The sequence below is a fragment of the Suricata suricatta genome, chromosome 10 (assembly GCF_006229205.1).
Source record: "Suricata suricatta isolate VVHF042 chromosome 10, meerkat_22Aug2017_6uvM2_HiC, whole genome shotgun sequence".
Lineage (NCBI taxonomy): Eukaryota > Metazoa > Chordata > Mammalia > Carnivora > Herpestidae > Suricata > Suricata suricatta.
This window is the reverse complement of record NC_043709.1, coordinates 107,936,464-107,956,335: the sequence shown is the minus strand read 5'-3', so window position 1 is coordinate 107,956,335 and position 19,872 is coordinate 107,936,464. Positions and strand designations below refer to the sequence as shown.

The window sequence follows — 19,872 nt, the reverse complement described above, 5'->3', positions numbered from 1 at the left end:
TATATTGAAATAAAGTAAGTCCATGAAACCAACTGTAACCACCATACACACACTCAATCTCTCGGGCAGGGCAGACAAGGGGAGGTGGGCGGTCCAGTCACACGGTTTCCTAACAGACTCCACGGCTGCTCTCGACGTCCAACTGCGCAGTCTCTGTGCTATCATATTATATATAATATTGTCCTCCGTGTGTGTGTGCATAAACATAGATGTATATATGTTTTTAATGATTTAAGCAATGACATTTGGGATAGGAGAAGATGAGAAGTGGCTAAATAACCATGTATACAAAAACACAAAATATTATTTAAAGGTGGGAAATGGAAAATTCATTTTTTAAAAATAATTTTTAGGTTTATTTCTTTATTTTGAGAGAGAAAGAGAGAGAGAGAGAGAGTGCATGGAGAGAGAATCCCAAGCAGGCTCTGAGCTGTCAGTGCAGAGCCCAATGTGGGGCTTGAACCCATGAACCAGATCATGACCTGAGCTGAAATTAACAGTCAACTCAACCAACTGAGCCACCCAGTTGCCCCTGTTCTTTTCATTTTTTTTTAAATAAAATATTGAGAAAAATGGACAAAATGGAAATATGCAACAAATGCATTAGGAGCAGCTTAAGGAAAAATGTGCGATAATGAACAGATTTCTGAAAAAGACCGTCACTCTGACAAACTTGAAGGGAACAGACAAATGTGCTCGGTAGCTGTGGGCTGCGCCTGGCTGGCATACATGCTCCCCAGCTTCTGGTAAGAGCACCAAGACTCTGGCTCTGGCTCCAAAAGGCATCCAGAGACCAGCTCTGGGCCAGTTGGCATCTTCCATCCCCTTGGCCACTGGGCTGGGCTTGGACGCTAGAAAATCAAGCCTGGAACCTGTGCTGGAAGGAACAACTGGGAAGAGAACCTGCCTGTGCTGGGGTGGCCATGGAATCAAAAATTCGGCAGCCGGGATGGTCATCTTCCCGAGTGCAATTATAGCTTCGCTGGAGCAAAGCAGCCCAAAGGAAAATGGAACAGAAAGAGACTTCATTCTGAGGAGCCTCTGGAGCCTGAATCCACACTGCACTTTTTAGTGAGTGAACCCGTAAATCCCTCCACACCTTTCTTTTGCCAAAATCAGTTTGACTTGGGCTTCCTTCTGGAACCTTCAGTGAAGGAATCCTAATACCATAACTGCTTTCCTGAGGTGGGTTAGCCATGATCCTGTATGAAAAGAGACCCTTGGACATCACAGAGAAGACTGTCAAGTCTATTAATTTCATAAATTATGGTAAGTTAACATGCTCTCCTGGTTTTCTAGTTAGTTGTATTAGTTTGAGCCCATGCGATCCAAAATTTTTTCAAAGCTAGGAGTAAGGGTTCAATCTGTCAAGTGAAAGGTGTAGAGATCTCTGCTAAATTGATGGGGTGGAGATAGTATCTAAAAATATGCAAAACAAGGCCGCATGGGTGGCTCAGTTGGTTAAACCTCCGACTTCGGCTCAGGTCATGATCTCACATTCGTGGGTTCGAGCCCTACATCGGGCTCGGTGCTGACAGTTCAGAGCCTAGAGCCTGCTTCGATTCTGGTCTCCCTCTCTCTCTGCCCCTCCCCGCTTATGCTCTGTATCTCTCTGTCTCAAAAATAAATTAAAAAAATTAAAAATTTTTAAAAATATGCAAAACAATAATCAATTACATAACAAATCCAGTGACATTATTTTGAACGGGCCAGAGCCCACATCTGTGGCACACGTTGTGTATGCCAGGCCTTCGACCTGGGCACACATCTGCTCTGGAGTGCACGTGTTTCCCCTACCCCACGGTGGCTGGCTCTGGAGAGTAACAACTTGGCTGTAATGAGGTTCTGGTCGCAGAAGGAGATACAGTGAGAGAAGACCCTCGTGGAAGTGCTATGTGAAGGCTGATGTAGGAATCTGTTCTCCGTGGGTGAAAGACAGAAATTCAAATAACTCACTTAGGGGCATAAGGGTCGAAAATGACATCGAAGTCCTCATCCAGCTCCACGGGGCTCCTCGGTATGGTGTAGTCCATGCTGCGGTAAAATCTGGCAAAGGTTTCATCATCGTCCAACTTCATCACCTCTTTAACAGATTTGCCGGTGACCGTGAGTACAGTTTCCTGCATCCCACCAACTGAGAACAAATGATGCAAATAAATGATGTCAGATTCATGTAAAAACACTACTTGGACTATGCCTCCCAATAGCTGAAAAATGAGTTTCCCCCTACGCTTCAGGAGTGGAGAAATATGGTAGTGATGCCCAGGGCTCTGTGGATGATTGTGGGCCTTGTCTGACTTGTCACGAGAGGACTCCTCTGAAAACAGCATGCGCTATGCGAGTCGTAGGAGGCGGGGAAGCAATGCAAGCCCACTGAGCGTGTCTGGACTTGTTCCTTTTGCTACTGGAGGTAGAGCCAGCCTCAGCCTAATTCTAGATCAGGGATCCCTAAAAACCGTTTCTGTAAAGAGCCACATAGTAAATATTTTTGGTTCTGCATGGGAGGCGATTTGAAGTGTTGCACACATCAATTCTGCTGTGCAAAAGTGAGTACAGACAATACGTGAACAAATGAGCATGTCTTCATTCCAAAAAAACTTCAGGAACAAAAGCAGGTGGAGATCTGGATTAGTGTACTGGCCCCTGGGCTAGATCACGGTTACAGACACGTTGTAAGCTTTGAATTGTTTGAATTTCTTGCCTTGCCAGGTTAGGTATTACACTACACTTTTATGTTTCTGGTATAAAGTGCTTTTCTGTATTATTTCCAACCTATCGGGGGGGGGGGGTCAGTATCAATAGTAGTGACTCCTAGTGTTTAGTATTCAATCAGTTTCAAGTACTGGATATTTTTTATTAAGAGATGAGGCTATTTCTGCATATTATTCTTTTACTTTGTATACTTCATGAACTTTTGTATTGAAATATTTATTTCAACATTTATGTAGAAATCATCTGCAATAAGATGTGTCAGCTGCTACCTTATTAAAAGCTGGCCTGTACCATTTACATTTCATCAGGCCCAAGATCATGTCGATTTCAAGTATAAAAGCAACGTTACCAAGTTCACAGTCCTGACTGGATGACATCCCAAAGGACTGAGACTCAGGAGCCAACCTTACTGGGGGTCCCCGATCTAGTACATTTTGAAATGAATCAGACCTTGGCAACCCAATCATTCTTCCTTTTTAAATGATAACAAAGATCATGCTTTTACTATGAATGGATGAAGTCAGGTAGAAAGAAGACAATGTAGCTGAGGAGAAGAAGCAATCAGAATTGTGATTTGGAGATCTGAGAGAGGAGCAGGGTTCCGTTAGGTTTCCTTAGCTGCTCATTGAAATGTGAATCACCCTGCGCTCTAAGCATGAAAACTTAGGCTTCCCTCTGGCTTCTGGAATATACCTTTGTTATTCAGCCTTCTTAGAAAGGTTTCCAGCCTGTCCAACTTCAGGTCCGATTCCAACTGCATGTCTGGTCTGGCTTCGATATCTAGGCAAGTGAAACCATCCATGAGAGGCGCCACCAGCGAGCACTCTTCTGGTCTGAGACCCACCAGTACACTGGGTGCCTCGGTGACTTACCTTCCAAGGGCTTAGAAACTGGTGTGGTGCCCCTTGTTTTACTGCAGATAGGAGATGCCACTGGAGTTATGGCAGTGGGGGACGCCAAACCTGCAGAACATCACAGGAGCGACTTAGTATCTCTGGATCATTGCTGGAGATTCCCAGGCTCCTGATGGTCTCTAGGAGTCCCACTGCAGATTTTACAACTTCTAGAATTTACACACATGCATGCATGTGCACACACATGTGCATTTGGCAGGTGCTTGGACTATGCAGGACCACTGGAAATGTGCATAGACTTTTATGGTTTCTAAGGAGATTACCGTAGGTGAGAAGCTGCTACAAGGAAGACATGGGAGAAAACACGCCCATAACATGTAAATGGAATAAGAGTGTACATGAGGCATCAGAATATACTTGAACAAAGGGAGTTGTGAGTTCTGAAGCCCCTTTGAAGTGGCGGAGGTGGTTCAAGACAAAGTGTATGGGCACCATGTCCCACAGAAGAGGTGGAGAATGAGAGGTGTCACAGTAACTGGCAAGTGGCCCCTGACACCAGAGTTTTCCTGTAGGCAGGGGTGAGGTAGGGGCAGTCTGGCCTTTGGGGGCTTCTTTCAGAGTGTGATTTTATTGAGCAATAACCCAAGGAGTGCTAACCTTTTAGAAGAAAGACACAGAAGAGGATACACTTAGATTGATCTATGATTGTTGAAGGGTCGCATCCATTTCAGGTGTGGCTGGGAACTAGTGCTATGCTTTCACATATATTTACCAAGAAGCAGAGTGGGGAATCTTTTAAAAAGTGTAAAGGTGGGGCGCCTGGGTGGCTCAGCCAGTTAAGTATCCAATCTCGGCTCAGGTCATGATCTCACGGTTTGTGAGTTCAAGCCCCACATCGGGCTCTGCACTGGCAGTATGGAGTCTGCTTGGGATTCCCTCACTCTCTGCCCCTCCCCTACTCCCACTCTAGCTCAAAAATAAATAAAATAACAAAATATGTATTTATTAAAAGTGTAAAGGTTCGGGACATATGAAAGAAAGGGATTCCAGCACAGGGAAGGTATCTGGTTGGGACAAGAAACCTTAATAAAGGCAAAGATGAACACTTTGCTCCTCACCTAAGTAGAAAGGATTGGAAAGGGAAGGAACCAGTGCATTTATAAAGGACAGAATGAAACCTTAGCATTCTCAGTATTCACTTGTAATAAATATGAAATCGTCAGATGACATTGCCCTTTCAGCATCCCTCAGAGAAGCGCATATGGAGAATACGTAACTAGGCGCCTATCACTTACAAGGAAAAAATGAAGGAATGAATTGCTCTGCCCCCCCCCCCCCCCCCCGTTAGCTGGAGAGGGATGCATAACCCCATAAAACTTTTAATGAAGAATACTGAAATGTAGTTTAAAATTTCAGTCCTAGGAGATATCCTAAAAGAATATTTCTCAATAGGTAGCTATATCTGCTTGATGATGCCAATAAAAATTTAAACATTTATTCCAATAATCAGACCTGCAGAAGGTTTATCTCAGTAGGAAGCAAACATTCTTGAAAGCAAGTAGAAGTTGGTATCACAGGTAGTACAGGTGCAGCTCGTCATCACCTACTAACAGGATGCACAGAAGAAGGGACCGTCCCTTAGCACAGAGACTCTAAAGGGAGCAGACGGGTCCAATCCTGGAGACCAGGCCCCCTGCACCGTCAGGGCACCGCCCGTTCAGGCAGCCACTCGTGCAAGAGCTCCCAGAGGTGGGACATCTCTATCCCAACTACAGACAAAGGTTTTTCCTAATGGGGGAGGGCATGTAAATTTAAATCACACCAATAAGTCAGTCAGAGAAAGATAGATACCATATGTTCTCACTCATATGTGGAATTTGAGAAACTTAACAGAAAATCATGGGGGAAGAGACAGGGGAAAAAGAGATTAAAGCAGAGAGGGAGGCAAACCATAAGAGACTTTTATATACAGAGAACAAACTGAGGGTTGACGGGGAGGGGAATGCAGTAAAGGGGGGAAATGGGTGATGGGCATGGAGGAGGTCACTTGTTGGGATGAGCACTGGGTGTTATATGTAAGTAATGAATCATGGGAATCTACTCCAAAACCAAGAGAGCACTGTATACACTGTACATTAGTCAACTTGATAACAAATTATATTAAAATAAATAAATATTCTAACACAAAAAGCTTATTATAAAACAAATAAACCACACAACAGCGTTAAACAAAGCACTCCCCATTCCTCTTTTCAGTGAATTTTACAGGCAGTAACCAGTCACCTACTCTCTTCACAGCTCCCTTATTCAAAGGCATATGTTGAAGAAAATCGTGGAATACCCTGGAAACCTTGTGGAGTACTGTTAAGCAGAATCTAGGAATATTACCAAGTCCTAATGAAGCAGAAGCAGAATCTGGGAATGTCACCAAGTCTTAATGAAGCAGGGGGAGAAAAGAGTTTTCTGAAAACCAGGGTCCAGCACACCTCTTGGCAACGGGCTGATACGTGGCGGCAGTGAGGGGCTGCTTTCCTCTGCAGCGAGCTAGCACGCTGGAGGCCACTGCCACAGTCAGCAAGCGCCCAGGCGGTAAAAATACTAGACAAACAGGGTGGTTTTTTATTATATTAAAAGTACAGAAAAATTACCTCCTGAGCAATCCAGATAGTACCTGTTAATAAAGATGTGGGATTTATTCAAGAAATGTGAAAGCAAACGCCGGCAAAAAATGAGAACTCCTCTAGCCTTGCCCTCCAAACCTGCGTAAGGGCAAACCCACTTCCTCTGACGTCCTTGGGGACAAGGGCAGTGTCTTTGGTAGGAAGGGCCTGCTTGTAAAGTAGTGATGATTTTTAAGATGGAAGAAGGAAAAAGAAACCGAAGTATTAAAGTCATCAGGATAAAAGTCTGGGCTAAAAGTTGGAAGACAGGTTGAGTTTCTAACCAACGTGGGTGGCAGGGTCTGCTTTTGTTACCACAGGGATGGGTCTCATGCCCAAGTAGTTTCACATGATTATACAGGTCTCTGATCTGATGAAGAAAATACGCAAATACTATTTTCTGTTTTCTTCCACCAGGATTTGAGTGAATCAAAACTCAGGGGTCTCCCCTCCCTCCCTTCCTTCTGCCAATATTTATTATGAGCCTACAATGAGTTAGGCAGTACTTATAAGTGAGGATCCTGAGAGGTTTCCAGAAAAGAGAGGCATGAACTGAGAACGCTGATGACCATGTAAATGAACTTTAAGTGCGTGTGGGCAGTTTTATCACTAAGTCAGGAACTTTGCTTTTAAAGAGCATCTTGGGAAACGAAGCTCTGTGCACACAGGTGACAAAGGGACCCCAGATTTGGACCATTTCCCACTGGGTATAGAGCCTCACAGCCTTAATACCCACGTGATGCATAAAGTAACTTTACTAACCACATGACACATCAGTCAATTTCAGAAATCTTTCAATTTTGGCTTCAAATCAGTTCCAAGAGCTCAGTAGCAAAGAAATGACAATCTGCAGAGAAATTCCTTCTTCAGAATCGCATATTTCCATTAGACATCTACTAAAACCTATCTGGAAATCGGACTTTATAAGCCAGAGAACTCGGGTCTGATGAAGGGGATCTAGGAATTCCTCTCAAAAAGAAGAGATAAGCTCATTCTTTATTGACAAAGGCTTATTTAGGTTAACTGATTGCCAGATGGCAAGACAATGAAAATAATTTAAAAGCAGTTATGGGAAAGGACTAAGATTCATTAGCATATTTGCAATTGCTTTTGAAATCCGTGCTCAATTTCCAAACAGCCAAATCTTAAACCCCAACTAATTGAATTAAGCATCTTACGTTGACAATGACGTTATTCAGAGGAAAAGGTGATCACTAGGAATATCTCACAAAATCTACCCCAAAAACGTTTATGCAACTTCAATAAGAGGAAAAACTAAAAAAGACTGTGGCTTGATTTTTTAAACTGAGTTCTCACACTCCACCCTGTCCGTCACGGGCAGCAGAACGTGTGCCTCTAGACCCGCACACCTGTACCCACGTGCACACATGAAGCATGTCCACCCCTCCCCACCACTCTGACCTTTCTTCACCATCCTGCCCGCCACCGTGAACTGGGTGGAGTCGTTGGCTGCTCCTTTGCCTTTGGTCTTCCAGGCTTCTTCTCTCACAGTGATGAGGTGCTTCCTCTCTTCAATAGTCATCTGGCTCTCTCGACTTTCTGTGACCCGCTGTTTATAAAGCGTACCAGGGAGAAAAGGGAGAGGGAAATGACAGAGTGAATTTTAGCAGGTAGCATTCCGTGAGCCAAAAGGCAGACAGGCAAACAAACAGGAGGGGTACACTGTCCAAAAATATCGGTAACTGTTCTATCAGAAACAGGTTTGACTTCCCTCCTTCCAGCTTAGGTTAGAGATCACTATCAAGGACAATGAAAATTTAGGTTAAAACTGTGATCCCCCCCCCCCCCCCGCCGCCATTCATTTGTTTGGAATATAGGAACACCAAAATGATACTTTGGAAAAATCAACTAAAATAGAGACTGTCTTCGTGCCATGAATTTCACAGGGTTTTACAGTTGTTCTGTTCTGGTCCACCTGTGTGGCTCACTTGGTTAAGCATCTGACTTTGGCTCAGGTCCTGATCTCACAGCTTGTGGTTTGAGCCCTGCATGGGGCTCTGTGCTGGCAGCTGAGAGCTGGGAGCCTGCTTCAGATTCTGTGTCTCCCTCTCTTTCTGCCCCTCCCCGAATCACTTCTGTCTTTCTCAAAAATAAACATTAAAACATAAGTTGGCCTGTTTTACCTAGCTACACCTGGTTGATTAGGAAATTTTATCCATACAGGCTCACAAAAGACATGGCCAGTCCAGAAAATCTCATCCACTTGAGTTCATGAGGAACAGGGTCAATTATAAAGGAGAGAATGCTGATTTGGAATAAAGTGTGCTACAGGAAGGTTTTCTGGACCTCAGCATGCTTTTTCCTAGACAACTATGTTCCATGGGCCATTAGGCAGGCAGGTCAGCCCATGAAAGTGATTTTTAGGCCCTAGTCTATCTGACATTGAGGATAAATTGTACTATAGACATAACCTACATATACAGTAACATTTCTACCCAACAAAATGCTTTCAAAAGCTTCCAACTGGGGTCCTGGAGAGACCTGCCTCTTCACTTTGTAAGCCAGTGGTGAACTCACTTGGTCTGGGGGAAAGAGGCTGAGGGGGACTGAGGGAGGCCAGGAAAGAGGCCTCCAGAGAGAGGTGGGCTGAGATGAGTGTATGAGGGGGGGAAGAAGCAGAGGACCAGGCTCAGGGCACTTGGGGCCACCGCAGGGGAAGGAGTCTTCCAGGGACAGAGGTGTGGATGATGGTGGCAGGGGACACTGGGGCGGGGGGCCCTCATGGTGGTAGGAATGAGTCTGCCTCCCCTCCTTTTTCCCCATGCAGCTCCCCTCTCACTGCCAAAGTCACTCAGAGAGTGACTTGGAATTCGGGTCCTTGCACAGATCGTGAGTGGGAAAGTCGAGAAGGGTTTGTTTGTTTTTTTTTTTTTTAACTTTCTGGCAATTTATTTTCATACAATTGGAAATGTATTCAGCGGCAGGGGACACAGGCCATGGAGAGAAGCATGGGCAGGTGCTGTGGGAGCGAGCGTTGAGCAAGGGAGAGAGGAAAAGCCTCCTCCCCAGAGTAGAAGGAGCCTCCTTCGCTGGCTGTCGCCCCAGGGTGACTCCCACCACAGGGGCTCTAAGGCCAGGGCAGCCTCCCGGCTTTGTGCATTTGCTTTCACCTCAGCCTCTTCTCAGACCCTAGGCGTGCCCTTCCTGTGGTGCCTTTGCTTACGAGCTACAGATGAGCTCACTTTAACCTCTGCGGGCAGTCTCCCCAGCTCCTCTTCTCTTGTGGAAGAACCAGGAGACCCCCGAGGGACAGCGCATCTGATTCTGTCCCTCCACATGGTCCATCCCACAATGGCCAGTTAGCTTCCCTTAACTGACCAACAGAAAATAACTTCCAGATTCTTTCGACAAGAAAGAGATCGGCCCAGTTCATCCTCCTAAAGCATTGGAATGATGGCGGCTGACACAGGAGAGGGTTCCTTCCCTCCTGTCCAGGAAAGCTGTGCATAAAACCACATCGACCCTGGCAACATTCAGTGTAAGCCATGAATGTGGTCTTCTCCATCATCTAGTTTGTGAGTCCTTTGTAGATGTCTTCTACAGAGCAATCACCACCAGAAGTGATTTTGAGATCCTTGGTAATTTAACTTAGGTTTAAAAAAAAACCTTTTCCTGAAGAGATAGGACAACTAAAAGCAATGCCTGATCCTGGCCTGGATCCTAGATTGGGTGGTGTGGGGGCTAAAAGGGACACGGCTGGGACAGGGAATGGCCACTGTTGGAAATGGGCTGTGGATTAAACACTGCGGTAGTGTTGAATGTCCTCCTCCGGATCACATTACTGTGGTTACAGGAGTGAGCCAGACGGAATGTGTGCCCCCAAATCTTGCACACTGAAACCTAATTCCCAATGTGATGCATAGGAGGTGAGGCCTTTGGGAGGCATTAGGGCCTGAAGGTGGAACCCTCCTGATGAGGATTAATGCCCTTAAGGACACCCTAGAGAGCCCCCCTACCCCTTCGACCACGTGAGGACAGCCACCATGTGAGGATCAGATGGTCGTCCACAAACCAGCAAGAGGGCGCTCAGTAGACACTGAATCTACCGATGCCTTGATCTTGAACTTACAGCTTCCAGAACTGTGAGAAATCAGTTTCTGTTGTCTATAAGCCACTCAGTATATGGTATTAGGGCAGCCCCAACTATATATATCGGGTTGTGCATAGGAGACAGAAGGGGACAGGACAGCGGGAAGTCAGCAGTGGGGGGCTGGGGTTGAGGGAGGAAAGAAGACGCGAGTGGGAGCAGCCAGAAAGTGCCAACCGTCGGTCCTTTGATCAGTAGGAATATCTCAGAGTAGAGAACAGTGCTCTATCATGGTAATTTTTTAAAAGTTTTATAAGTTTTATAGAATTTTATTCCAATAAAATATCATCCAAAAGTTAAAAGCCCTTTTCCTTCACTTCCCCACTCATGACTGGGGAGATGACCCTCCTTCAAGGAAGCCTCTCAATCACATAAACTAGGAGGTTGACCTCAACAAAATTCAAAAAAGAAAATATGTGTTCTTTGAAAATCAAGTTTCAGAAATGAACTTTGATCAAATCAATATGGCACTTGGCTGAAAACATTTGAAAAAGCATAGGAAGTGCCAAGAAAGTTCGTTTCTCCAAAGATCCCAAAATCACTCGTTGGGGTGAACTTGGTGACACGTCTCCGAAGCCCTGGGTGTGGTTCATGACTCAAAAAAATGGCATCCCCGAATCAACAACTCCACCTCCCAAAGCGCTCAGATTCTCCCAGAGCTCCTGGAAGAACGTGGTGGATCTGAGCCCTGGAATGAGACAGCTGTTGTAGGCCTTAAAGTTCACAGGAGTTTGCCAGATCTTTGTTATGGAGTAAATTTTTACTCCCTCCTCAATATTAAAATAAACATAAACATTTTTTCCACTCTAAAAGTTTTATTTTAACTTTGCTACTTAGTGAAGTTGGTTTAGCATCCCTGATTGCCTTATCTGACTTCAGATGGCTCTAATGGTGTAAGAAATATACAGCTAATTTATTCATTGAACAAATTAATAGTTTCTCATCAGTTGCTATTAAATTTTGAACTCGAAATGTGAAAACAAGATACACATCTTTGTCCACGTACTTTTTTAGCTTTAAATTTCATTATTGTCTTGTCTTGTTGTTCCCTGCCGTTTTTCTTTCCTTGTTTAGAGACAGACATAGTATTGTGTCCTAATAAGTACTGTACCATTTCCCAGGCTTGTGTAGATTTAGGTGATGATGTTTAGGATTGACTGGAATAGTAAGAGAATTGGGGCAGAATTGGAATAAACGCCCTACCTATCTTATTCTTCACTCTTCAAATGCTGATCCCACGAATGTGGTGCTCAGTGAGGGAGAACGGGAGAGGAAGGAACTGTGTGTGTGTGTGTGTGTGTGTGTGTGTAGAAGGCAGTGAAACAGTTGGGAAGCAAGGCAGGTCTTAGGAATGGACGGAGATTTGGTAGGACACAGCTTAAAATTATGTAGAGTCAATCTGCAAGAATGTTTTCAGGCTATGGCATTGTTACTGAAGTGTTTACTTCTATATACCTCCTGAGAATGCCTAGTAAAATCTTCTTTCATGTTGCTGACACAGAGAGGTGATTCAGTTAGAGACAGTGGATCTAACATGCTTTAATAGGATTATACTATCCCATTAACCAGAGAGCTTCATGGATAGAACATAATGTGATCTGGCTTTTACATTTTTATCTTATTCACATCTAGTTAAACTACAGTATTGGAAGAAATTATAAGAGTACAGATGAAGTGGTAGAAAGTAGGCAAAGTGACAAATCGGTGCTTCTGGCTTTTAAAAAATGCTATCGCCATTTTGAATTCTGTGCACTGTTAAAAGAGTTACGGCCTTGTCCCCTCCTTCAGGGATTTCAGTACCTCATTAGTGCATGAAGCCTCGAGCGGCCTGGACAAAACATGAAAAAAAGGTCACAGCTAGGCTTAGACCTCAAAGTAACCAGAATGTGGTCTTGCCACATCTACCAGGGACTAAGATGAAGGGAAGGGAATACAGGAAATCTTATTCTGGTGCAGATGGGAGGCATGTGAGGAAGAAGGAAATGTGTGTTAAAGCCATCAAAGGGACAAACAGTGCAGTTAGAATGTGTGTGCTATTATAATGCTCCGTTTTCTTTTCTGAGCCTCTGCACTAGTGAACACAGATACCAGGACTGCGGGAAGAAGGGAGTCTCAGAGAACACTGACGAGCTAATGCTGAAAGGCTGGTACACAAAATATTTATCTGGGAAAGTTGTCAAGATATAAAAATATGGAATTGTGAGCCTATTTTAATTTTGAAATGATTAAACATAAACTACCTCTGGTAAATAGCATTTTTCTTTAAACTTAAAAATATATGGACAGATATCCCAGGCTCATGGATTGCAAGCTTCACTGTTATCAAGATGCCAGTTCTTTCCAACTTCCTACAGATGCCAGTTCTTCCTATAGACTTGCTGCAGTTTCAATAAACATCCCAGCAAGTCACCTTGTAGATACTAACAAACTGATTCTAAAGTTTCTATGGAGAGGGGAAAGACCCAGAATAGCCAATACAACATTGAAGGAGAAGAATGAAGTTGGAGGACTGGCACCACCTGATTTTAAGACTTACTGTGAAGCTACAGTAATCAAGACAGTGCGGTAGTAGTCAAGAAACAAAACAAACAAACAGATAAATAGATCAACAGAAAGGAAAAGAAAGGGGCACCTGGGTCACTCAGTCATTTAAGCATCTGATTCTTGACTTTGGCTCAGGTCATGATCTCACAGTTTGTGGGCTTGAGCTCCACATCAGGCTCTGTGCTGACAGCATGGAGTCTACTTGGGATTCTGTCTCCTTCTTCCTTTGCTCTTTCCCCACTTTTTCATTCTCTCTCTCCCTCTCTCTCTCTCTCAAAAAGAAAAAAAATAGAGAGCCCAGAAATACATTCATACAAGTATACTCCACTAATCTGTGAAAGGTCCAAGGCAATATAGTGAACATAAGAGTCTTTTCAACAAATGGTGCTAGAACAACTAGACGTCCACATGCAATAAGAAAGATAGAAAGAAAGAAAGAAAGAAAGAAAGAAAGAAAGAGAGGAAGTAAATACCTAGACACAGACTTTACACCCTTCACAAAAATTAGCTCAAGAGGAATCATAAATCTAAATGTAAAATGCCAAACTATAAAATTTGTAGAAGATAAGATAGAAGAAAACTCTAGATGACCTTGAATTCAGTGATGGCTTTATAGATGTAACACTAATGAAAGAACTGACAAACTGAAATTCACTGAAATGAAAAAGCCTTTGCTTTGTGAAAGCCACTGTCAAGAGAAAGAGAAGACAAGCCACAGAATGAAAGACACATCAGAATTATACAAAAAAACCTCCTAAAATTCAACAATAAGAAAACAACCAATTAAAAAAAGGGCAAAGACCTGAACAGACATCTCACCAAAGAAGATCTATGGGTGGCAAACAATCATATGAAAAGGTGCTCCACATCATATGTCATTATGACATGTCATTGCAAATTCAGACACCTATGAGATACCACCACACACCCATGAAAATCGCCAAAATCCAGAGCCCTGAAAACAGCAAGTACTGGTGAAGATGTGTGGCAACAGGAACACTTGTTTTTTTTGCTGGTGGGAATGCAAACTTGGGTATGGCCACTTTGTAAGACAGTTCAGCAGTTTCTCACAAAACTAAACATACTCTTACCATATGATCTAGTAACTGTGTTCCTTGGTACCCAGATGAGTTGAAAATCTATAGCTACACAAAAACCTGCATATGGATATTTATAGCAGCTTTACTCATCATTGCCAAGACTTAGAAGGAACTAAGATGTCCTTCAAGTGGATAAATAAACTGTGGTATGTGCTCGCTTCGGCAGCACATGTACTAAAATTGGAATGACACACAGATTAGCATGGCCCCTTGTGCAAGGCTGACACGCAGATTCTGAAGGGTTCCATGTTTTCAATATAAACAAACTGTGGTATATCCAGGGAGAATATTATCCAGGATTAAAAAGAAAGAAGCTATCAAGCCATGGAAAGACATGGAGGAAACTCAAATGCATATTACAAAGTGAAAGAAGCCTGCCAGCTCAATGATTCCAACTCTATGGCATTCTGAGAAAGACAAGACCACAGAGACAGTAAAGAATTGCCAGGGACTAGTGGGAGGGAGATGTACGTAGATGGAGAGCAGAGGTGTTTGAGGGCAGTGACTCTTGTCTGTATGATACTATAACGATGGTACATGTCATTAGACATTTGTCAAAATCTAGACAATGCACACTAAGAGCGAAACCAGATGTAAACTACGGACACTGGGAATAGTGATGTGTCAAGGTAGGCTCAACAGTTTTAACAAAAGTACCACTCTGGCATGGGAGGTTGGTAGTGGGGGTAGGGGTAGGGAGGTGGGGGCAGAAGGTATATGAGAAATCCCTATACTTTTGGCTCAATTTTGCTGTGAACCTAAAACTCCTTAAAAAAATAAAGTTTATTTAAAATGTGTGTGTGTGTGTGTGTGTGTGTGTGTGTGTGTGTGTGTGTGTATAATGTAGGTAATTATATTTAAAGAGCTCACTAATATAACTTTTCTTTTAAAGTTTAATACGACTGATTTAGAAGAAACAATCCATTCCCGTTCCCCCTAGTGACAAAACAGCAGGTTTGCTCTAGAAGTCAGCCTGGTCTTGAGGGGTGGACACTGCTGTTTGTGGGGCTGGCCGCTCACAGAACAGCATTCTTAACTTCAGAGGAACCCAGGAGAGTGAGGAAAGAGGCCGCCTTAGGGAGAAAAATGGGAAGTTTCCATCGTATGTAAGGTGTAGTGGGGGGGCGCTCACAGACCTCTCTCTGACAGCACTCGGTCCATCTCATATTTGAAATGAGGTCTTTGTGTCTCTCACTCAAAGACCTGTTTTGTCATCACGAGTCCAAAAGGAAGAGTATAGTCATGAAATTTTTAGTTGGAGGATACCTTAGGGGTAAGAAAGCCCCATTCCTATGAGGAGACAGAGGCCCTCAGAGTGAAGGGCTGGGTAAGTTCCCTCAGACAGAGAGAGGCTAGAATCTTGGATTCATGACAAAGTGGATGCACTTTTCATAGCTATTTTGCCACCAGGGACATTCCAAGGGGCATAAAGACCAATCACTGGTATTTCTAGTTTTAAAAATCATCATGTATTATGTACCAACAGGATTATTAAGCCCAAGCCAGGTCTTCCTTCTGGGGTGGGGTTCAGACGGGGTACTGTGAAGATGGACGGTAAGGGGCAGGAGGTCTGTGTGTCCTCATTTCAGTGGGTCACTGCAACCGGTTCCTGTCAGAATAGTCTCTTCCTTGCTCTGTCTTCTTCTCTGGCTCATCCACACCCAACTGCCTACACCACATCTACCTTTACGAAGCTAAGCAAGACAGCAGGGTTCCCAAGTGAGTGCTGGGACACTCTGGTACATTCCTTGGGCTCCTGACTTATCTCAGACTATATATAATGCTTGGAGATTAAAAGGGGAGATTTTCCTCTTACCCAGCTCCATGATTATGAGGTGAATTAATGCCATCAAGTCTACCCGAGAGTCTGACCCGAGGATGTGAATGTGTGACTGGCTCTAGATCTACGAAGAACAGATCGTGCACTCTTTCACTCGCTCACTCTCCCACACGCACACACAAACACACACGCTGAAATGCTGCAAAGGAGTTACTTCTCCAAACAAAACTAGTTCTTCCCTACTGCTCGGAAATTGCAATGAGGCTTAAAATGGGTAGGCTTTTCCTCACCTGGTTAATAGATACAAAAGACAGGTATTTATGGGCAGCAGGTATAGCAGGAGAATAAGTAGAAGCATATACAGGTTCCTATAGAGCAAAGCAAGAGGATTAGAGGTGAAAAGAGAAGATTTATCAGAGCAGGGTGGGGAGGAGGAGAGACAAAAACAAGGATTTCTCGACCAGAATGTTAATTTACTCATTGCAATTTCAGTTCTCTTTTCAAGAGAGTCCTTCCCATTTGTCTGTTTTCTTAGAATGTTAATATAAATCCACGCGAGCACAGGTAAATACACCCGAGTCAGGTCTGTGCCTTAATTAAATGAGATAATGACAAGATTCCTGTAATTTATAGGATACTCGGTTACAGAGAAACGAACTATGACTTTAATTGACAGCTTTAGCATTTAATATAAAATATCTCATTTAAAGTCTTTCAAGTTTTTCATTATATGATTTAAAAAAATTAAAGTAACAGGATAGCTCTCTTCTCTGGATAGAGGTGGCATCTTGCCTTGCAGTAAGAAACCAAACAGCAAGGGCCTAAGAGGAAACTGTCACTGATAAAAATTACATACGGCGAGGTGGAGGTAGAATTCTGGTATCATCTAGAGGACACCTATGTTAGAGTCAGGCTTACCCAAAGCAGATTAGAAATGGCACTATCATCTGCAAATCCTCCTTCTTCCTACAGGTTAAAACAAATAGGAAACATTGCGGAGAGCTGGAAGAGTAGGGTTGGGTTAGGGTGTCACAATCATTTCCAAGGATTTTGTGCCTGGGTTCAATTAGAGGCATGCGCATGCTCACATAGTCGGGTGGTCCAAACACCAAGTCAACTCACATTCCATCAGTGGGATGAGAATCTTTAATTTGGAGGTCATACCATCTCTCTCCTCCCTTAGGTCTTTCAATAGACTTTCTCCAGAATTGTGATTTGGAATTTCAACGGCAGCAGACAATTAGAATGTGAATTGGCAGATTACCTTCCTTGAATTTTCAAGAACATGCCCTGGGGACATGATAGATCTTAGCTTGATTCTGCCGACCTGATATTATTGAGCTCAGCAGGATATCCAATCCATTTCTGTGACTCAGACTTGAGCTGGGTCGTGAAGGCAAAGTCCATAAAGGTGGTTTATTTCCCGGAAAAAGTCTGATATACTGGATGGCTATCTGAACAAACCGCATGGGACTCACTATATGCCTTAATGTCAAATATGCCAAAATGAGATTGAGATTTAGAATTGTTTGATAAAAATAAATACATGCAATTGAGCTGTAAGAGAGAGACTTCTGCTTTTAAAACTTTGCTCTATTTTTCTCACTCTTTGGATGGAATGAGTTACCCTGGAGGAAACGGTCTCCAGATCAGGCTCAAGTGCACACATTCCACACTGTGGACCAGGCCAAATCTACAAACCAAATGGTCTTCTCGTCTTCAGAACTCATTATAAACGTTACAAAAGCAAAAATGTTTAAGTCACGATAGCCCTGCCCTGGACTAAACCGAAAACGGAAGAATGAAGAGAGAAGAGTGGCCTAGAGAGGGGAAGGAAAGCAAAGAGGTGAGAGGAAGAACCCAGAGTGGTTGTTACAGGAAATGAGAGTCAGCCACGTAAATGACTGGTGCTCTGAAGCTCCAAATCATCAATCCTGATTCTGGGGCAATAAATTTGGAAAGCTGAGAACTGCTATTAAGTTACATATTCTCTGAGACATGACTAGTCTTCTACTGGGGGAAGGAAAACTCTAACTTAGTTCTCCAAATCTATTCATGGGCTCAGAGAATATTTTCTTACCAGGTAGAATCCCAAACGAGATGCTGCTTAGAGCAACCACAGATTGGTTTTGAGGACAAACCCTTTGACAGAGACAAGACACTTACAGATTTTCAAGTCATCCTTTCACCTGTTTTTTAAACATGGCTTCTAGACAATCACTTATGTTGCTCATACTCTATATTTTTATTGGACAGCAAGGATTTTCAGAGGGACAATGGATGTGATTTCTGTAGACTCCTCTCTCTAGTTCCTGCCTCCTCTGCACTTCCACAGGCTGCAGCTCATGGGACTGAGCTTATGACACCCAGAAGCTGGAGGAGGTTAAATTGTAAAAGGATTGGCACCCAGAAATTATGTACCCTCTGCGAATGCACAAACTGTGCTGGAAGGAATGCCCTGACTCTCTAACCAGCTCCCTTCCTCTCTCGGTGTTAAAGATGGAAGGTTCCAGAGCTCTCTCCGCTTAGTAGAGCTTGCCAGCAGCAAGTCTAGATCCAGCCCATGCAACAAGATCCCATCTGCATGCACCACGCGGCATGAACATCTTTCTCTCTCTGGGGCAGGACTCAGACACCCGGCAAGCGGTGGCGTCTCTCACAGACTCCCCAGCTGTCGGGGGAGTGTCTGAAGACAGATTAGGCCCGAGGCACCTCACATCTGAGCCCAGTGAAGGTGTGACTCAAGTACCGCCAGCCCTCGGGAAGAAAAGAAGCCAAGGACTTATCAGGGGCCATGTGAAAACCACTTGACCTCAACAGAACTTGAGATTTCCCAATGTCTGCTATAAAAGCCTAAAATAGATCAGCTTATTTTAACTTCAAAGAGCTTACTGTCTCAGGCCAGAGTGAACTAGGTCACTGAGGAGGAGGAGGACGAGGAGGAGGAATAGTGAGTCCACTGCTGCTGCAGAATCTGCAATGCCCAGTAGCCCAGAGACATCCCTGCGTGCTGGGGCCCCGGCGCTTCCGTTGCTTGCATTCCCCCCACCCCCCCAACCCGGGGCAGCTACATTAACCTCCGCACAACTCATGCTTTCTGAGAGCCTTAGCCAAGTGTGAGGCAGTTCAGATCTCACCCCCTATCTCACAGCCTCTGGCTGTCAAGATCAGATGATGCCCCAGTCTTCCAAGGGGGGCGGCTCTTATCTCACTCACTCCTCAGAGGACTCTAGCTGGCCGTACGCATGCCGGCTGTAGCTGGACTTTCGCCTGGCCATACGGGACTGTCAGCTCCTATGGCTCCTTTGCATCTTCCAAAAGGATCAATAGGAGGTGAGTGTTAAAGTCAATTTTGAAGCGGTGATTTCAACACCCTTTTAAGTAAAGTTTGTGGGCAACAGGGATACAACTGAAGGACTCGGCTTTTCTTTTCACTCCAGGATTCCATTCTTGAAATCCAGATTTCACACCTATGCTTTTAAATATCTGACTGTATTGGAGAACTTTACAAATGGCTGAAATCACATGTCTTTAGTAGTTATCTTTAATATCATACATATCTCAAAATAGAAAATATAAACTGTTGTTCTGATTTAACGTATGAAGACACACAGGTACCATATAAAGTAGTATCAGAGTTCTGCCTCACTATCCTGCATGGACACTGCCCTTTCGTGTAAGTTTCTGCACGCATAAAGGCCACATTCACTACTGCTACAGATGCTAAGTTGTCTTAGAACTAAAAGAGGGGCAGGTGATCATCCTGTTGGAAGTGGAAGTGTTTTTCTGTTTGTACATTTTGTTCGTTTCTGTTGGAAAACTTTTAACCCTAGAAGTTGGCCAGCGGACCTGTCACACGTGGTCATCTTGTCTCTAGCCAGCACATGCATTTACAATCATAGGGTCAAGCAACAGGACAGTCCCCATCAGCTTTGAAAGTGTGCACGGACTGGTCAAGAGCTGGTCATCATTACATGGAAAACTTAACAGCTCATCAATGATTTTGCATAGGAAATGCTTGCCAGTATCGATAACAATGTATTACTTGATTTTATTTAAACTTGTAATATATGTTGCCGTACATTCTCAACAAAAGGCACACCAGCTCATAGTA

The 19,872-nt window shown here is 43.8% G+C and overlaps 1 protein-coding gene and 1 non-coding gene across 3 annotated transcripts in view; one reads left to right on the top strand and one right to left on the bottom strand.

The window, feature by feature from the left end:
* Positions 1–19,872, bottom strand: part of SVIL (supervillin) — a 97,455-nt gene that overhangs the window by 26,669 nt on the left and 50,914 nt on the right. The window contains exons 18-23 of one of the 2 annotated variants that reach the window (XM_029955882.1): positions 16,677–16,724; positions 16,049–16,126; positions 7,649–7,796; positions 3,585–3,674; positions 3,406–3,492; positions 1,957–2,134 (exon numbers count right to left, since the gene is read on the bottom strand). In XM_029955882.1, coding sequence (XP_029811742.1) covers positions 1,957–2,134; positions 3,406–3,492; positions 3,585–3,674; positions 7,649–7,796; positions 16,049–16,126; positions 16,677–16,724 — 629 coding nt within the window. The remainder of the gene's footprint in view (positions 1–1,956; positions 2,135–3,405; positions 3,493–3,584; positions 3,675–7,648; positions 7,797–16,048; positions 16,127–16,676; positions 16,725–19,872) is intronic. The other variant, XM_029955883.1, reaches the window with a different exon arrangement.
* LOC115305820 lies at positions 14,129–14,232 on the top strand. The gene has a single exon (XR_003915012.1). It is a non-coding gene; the product is annotated as a U6 spliceosomal RNA (small nuclear RNA).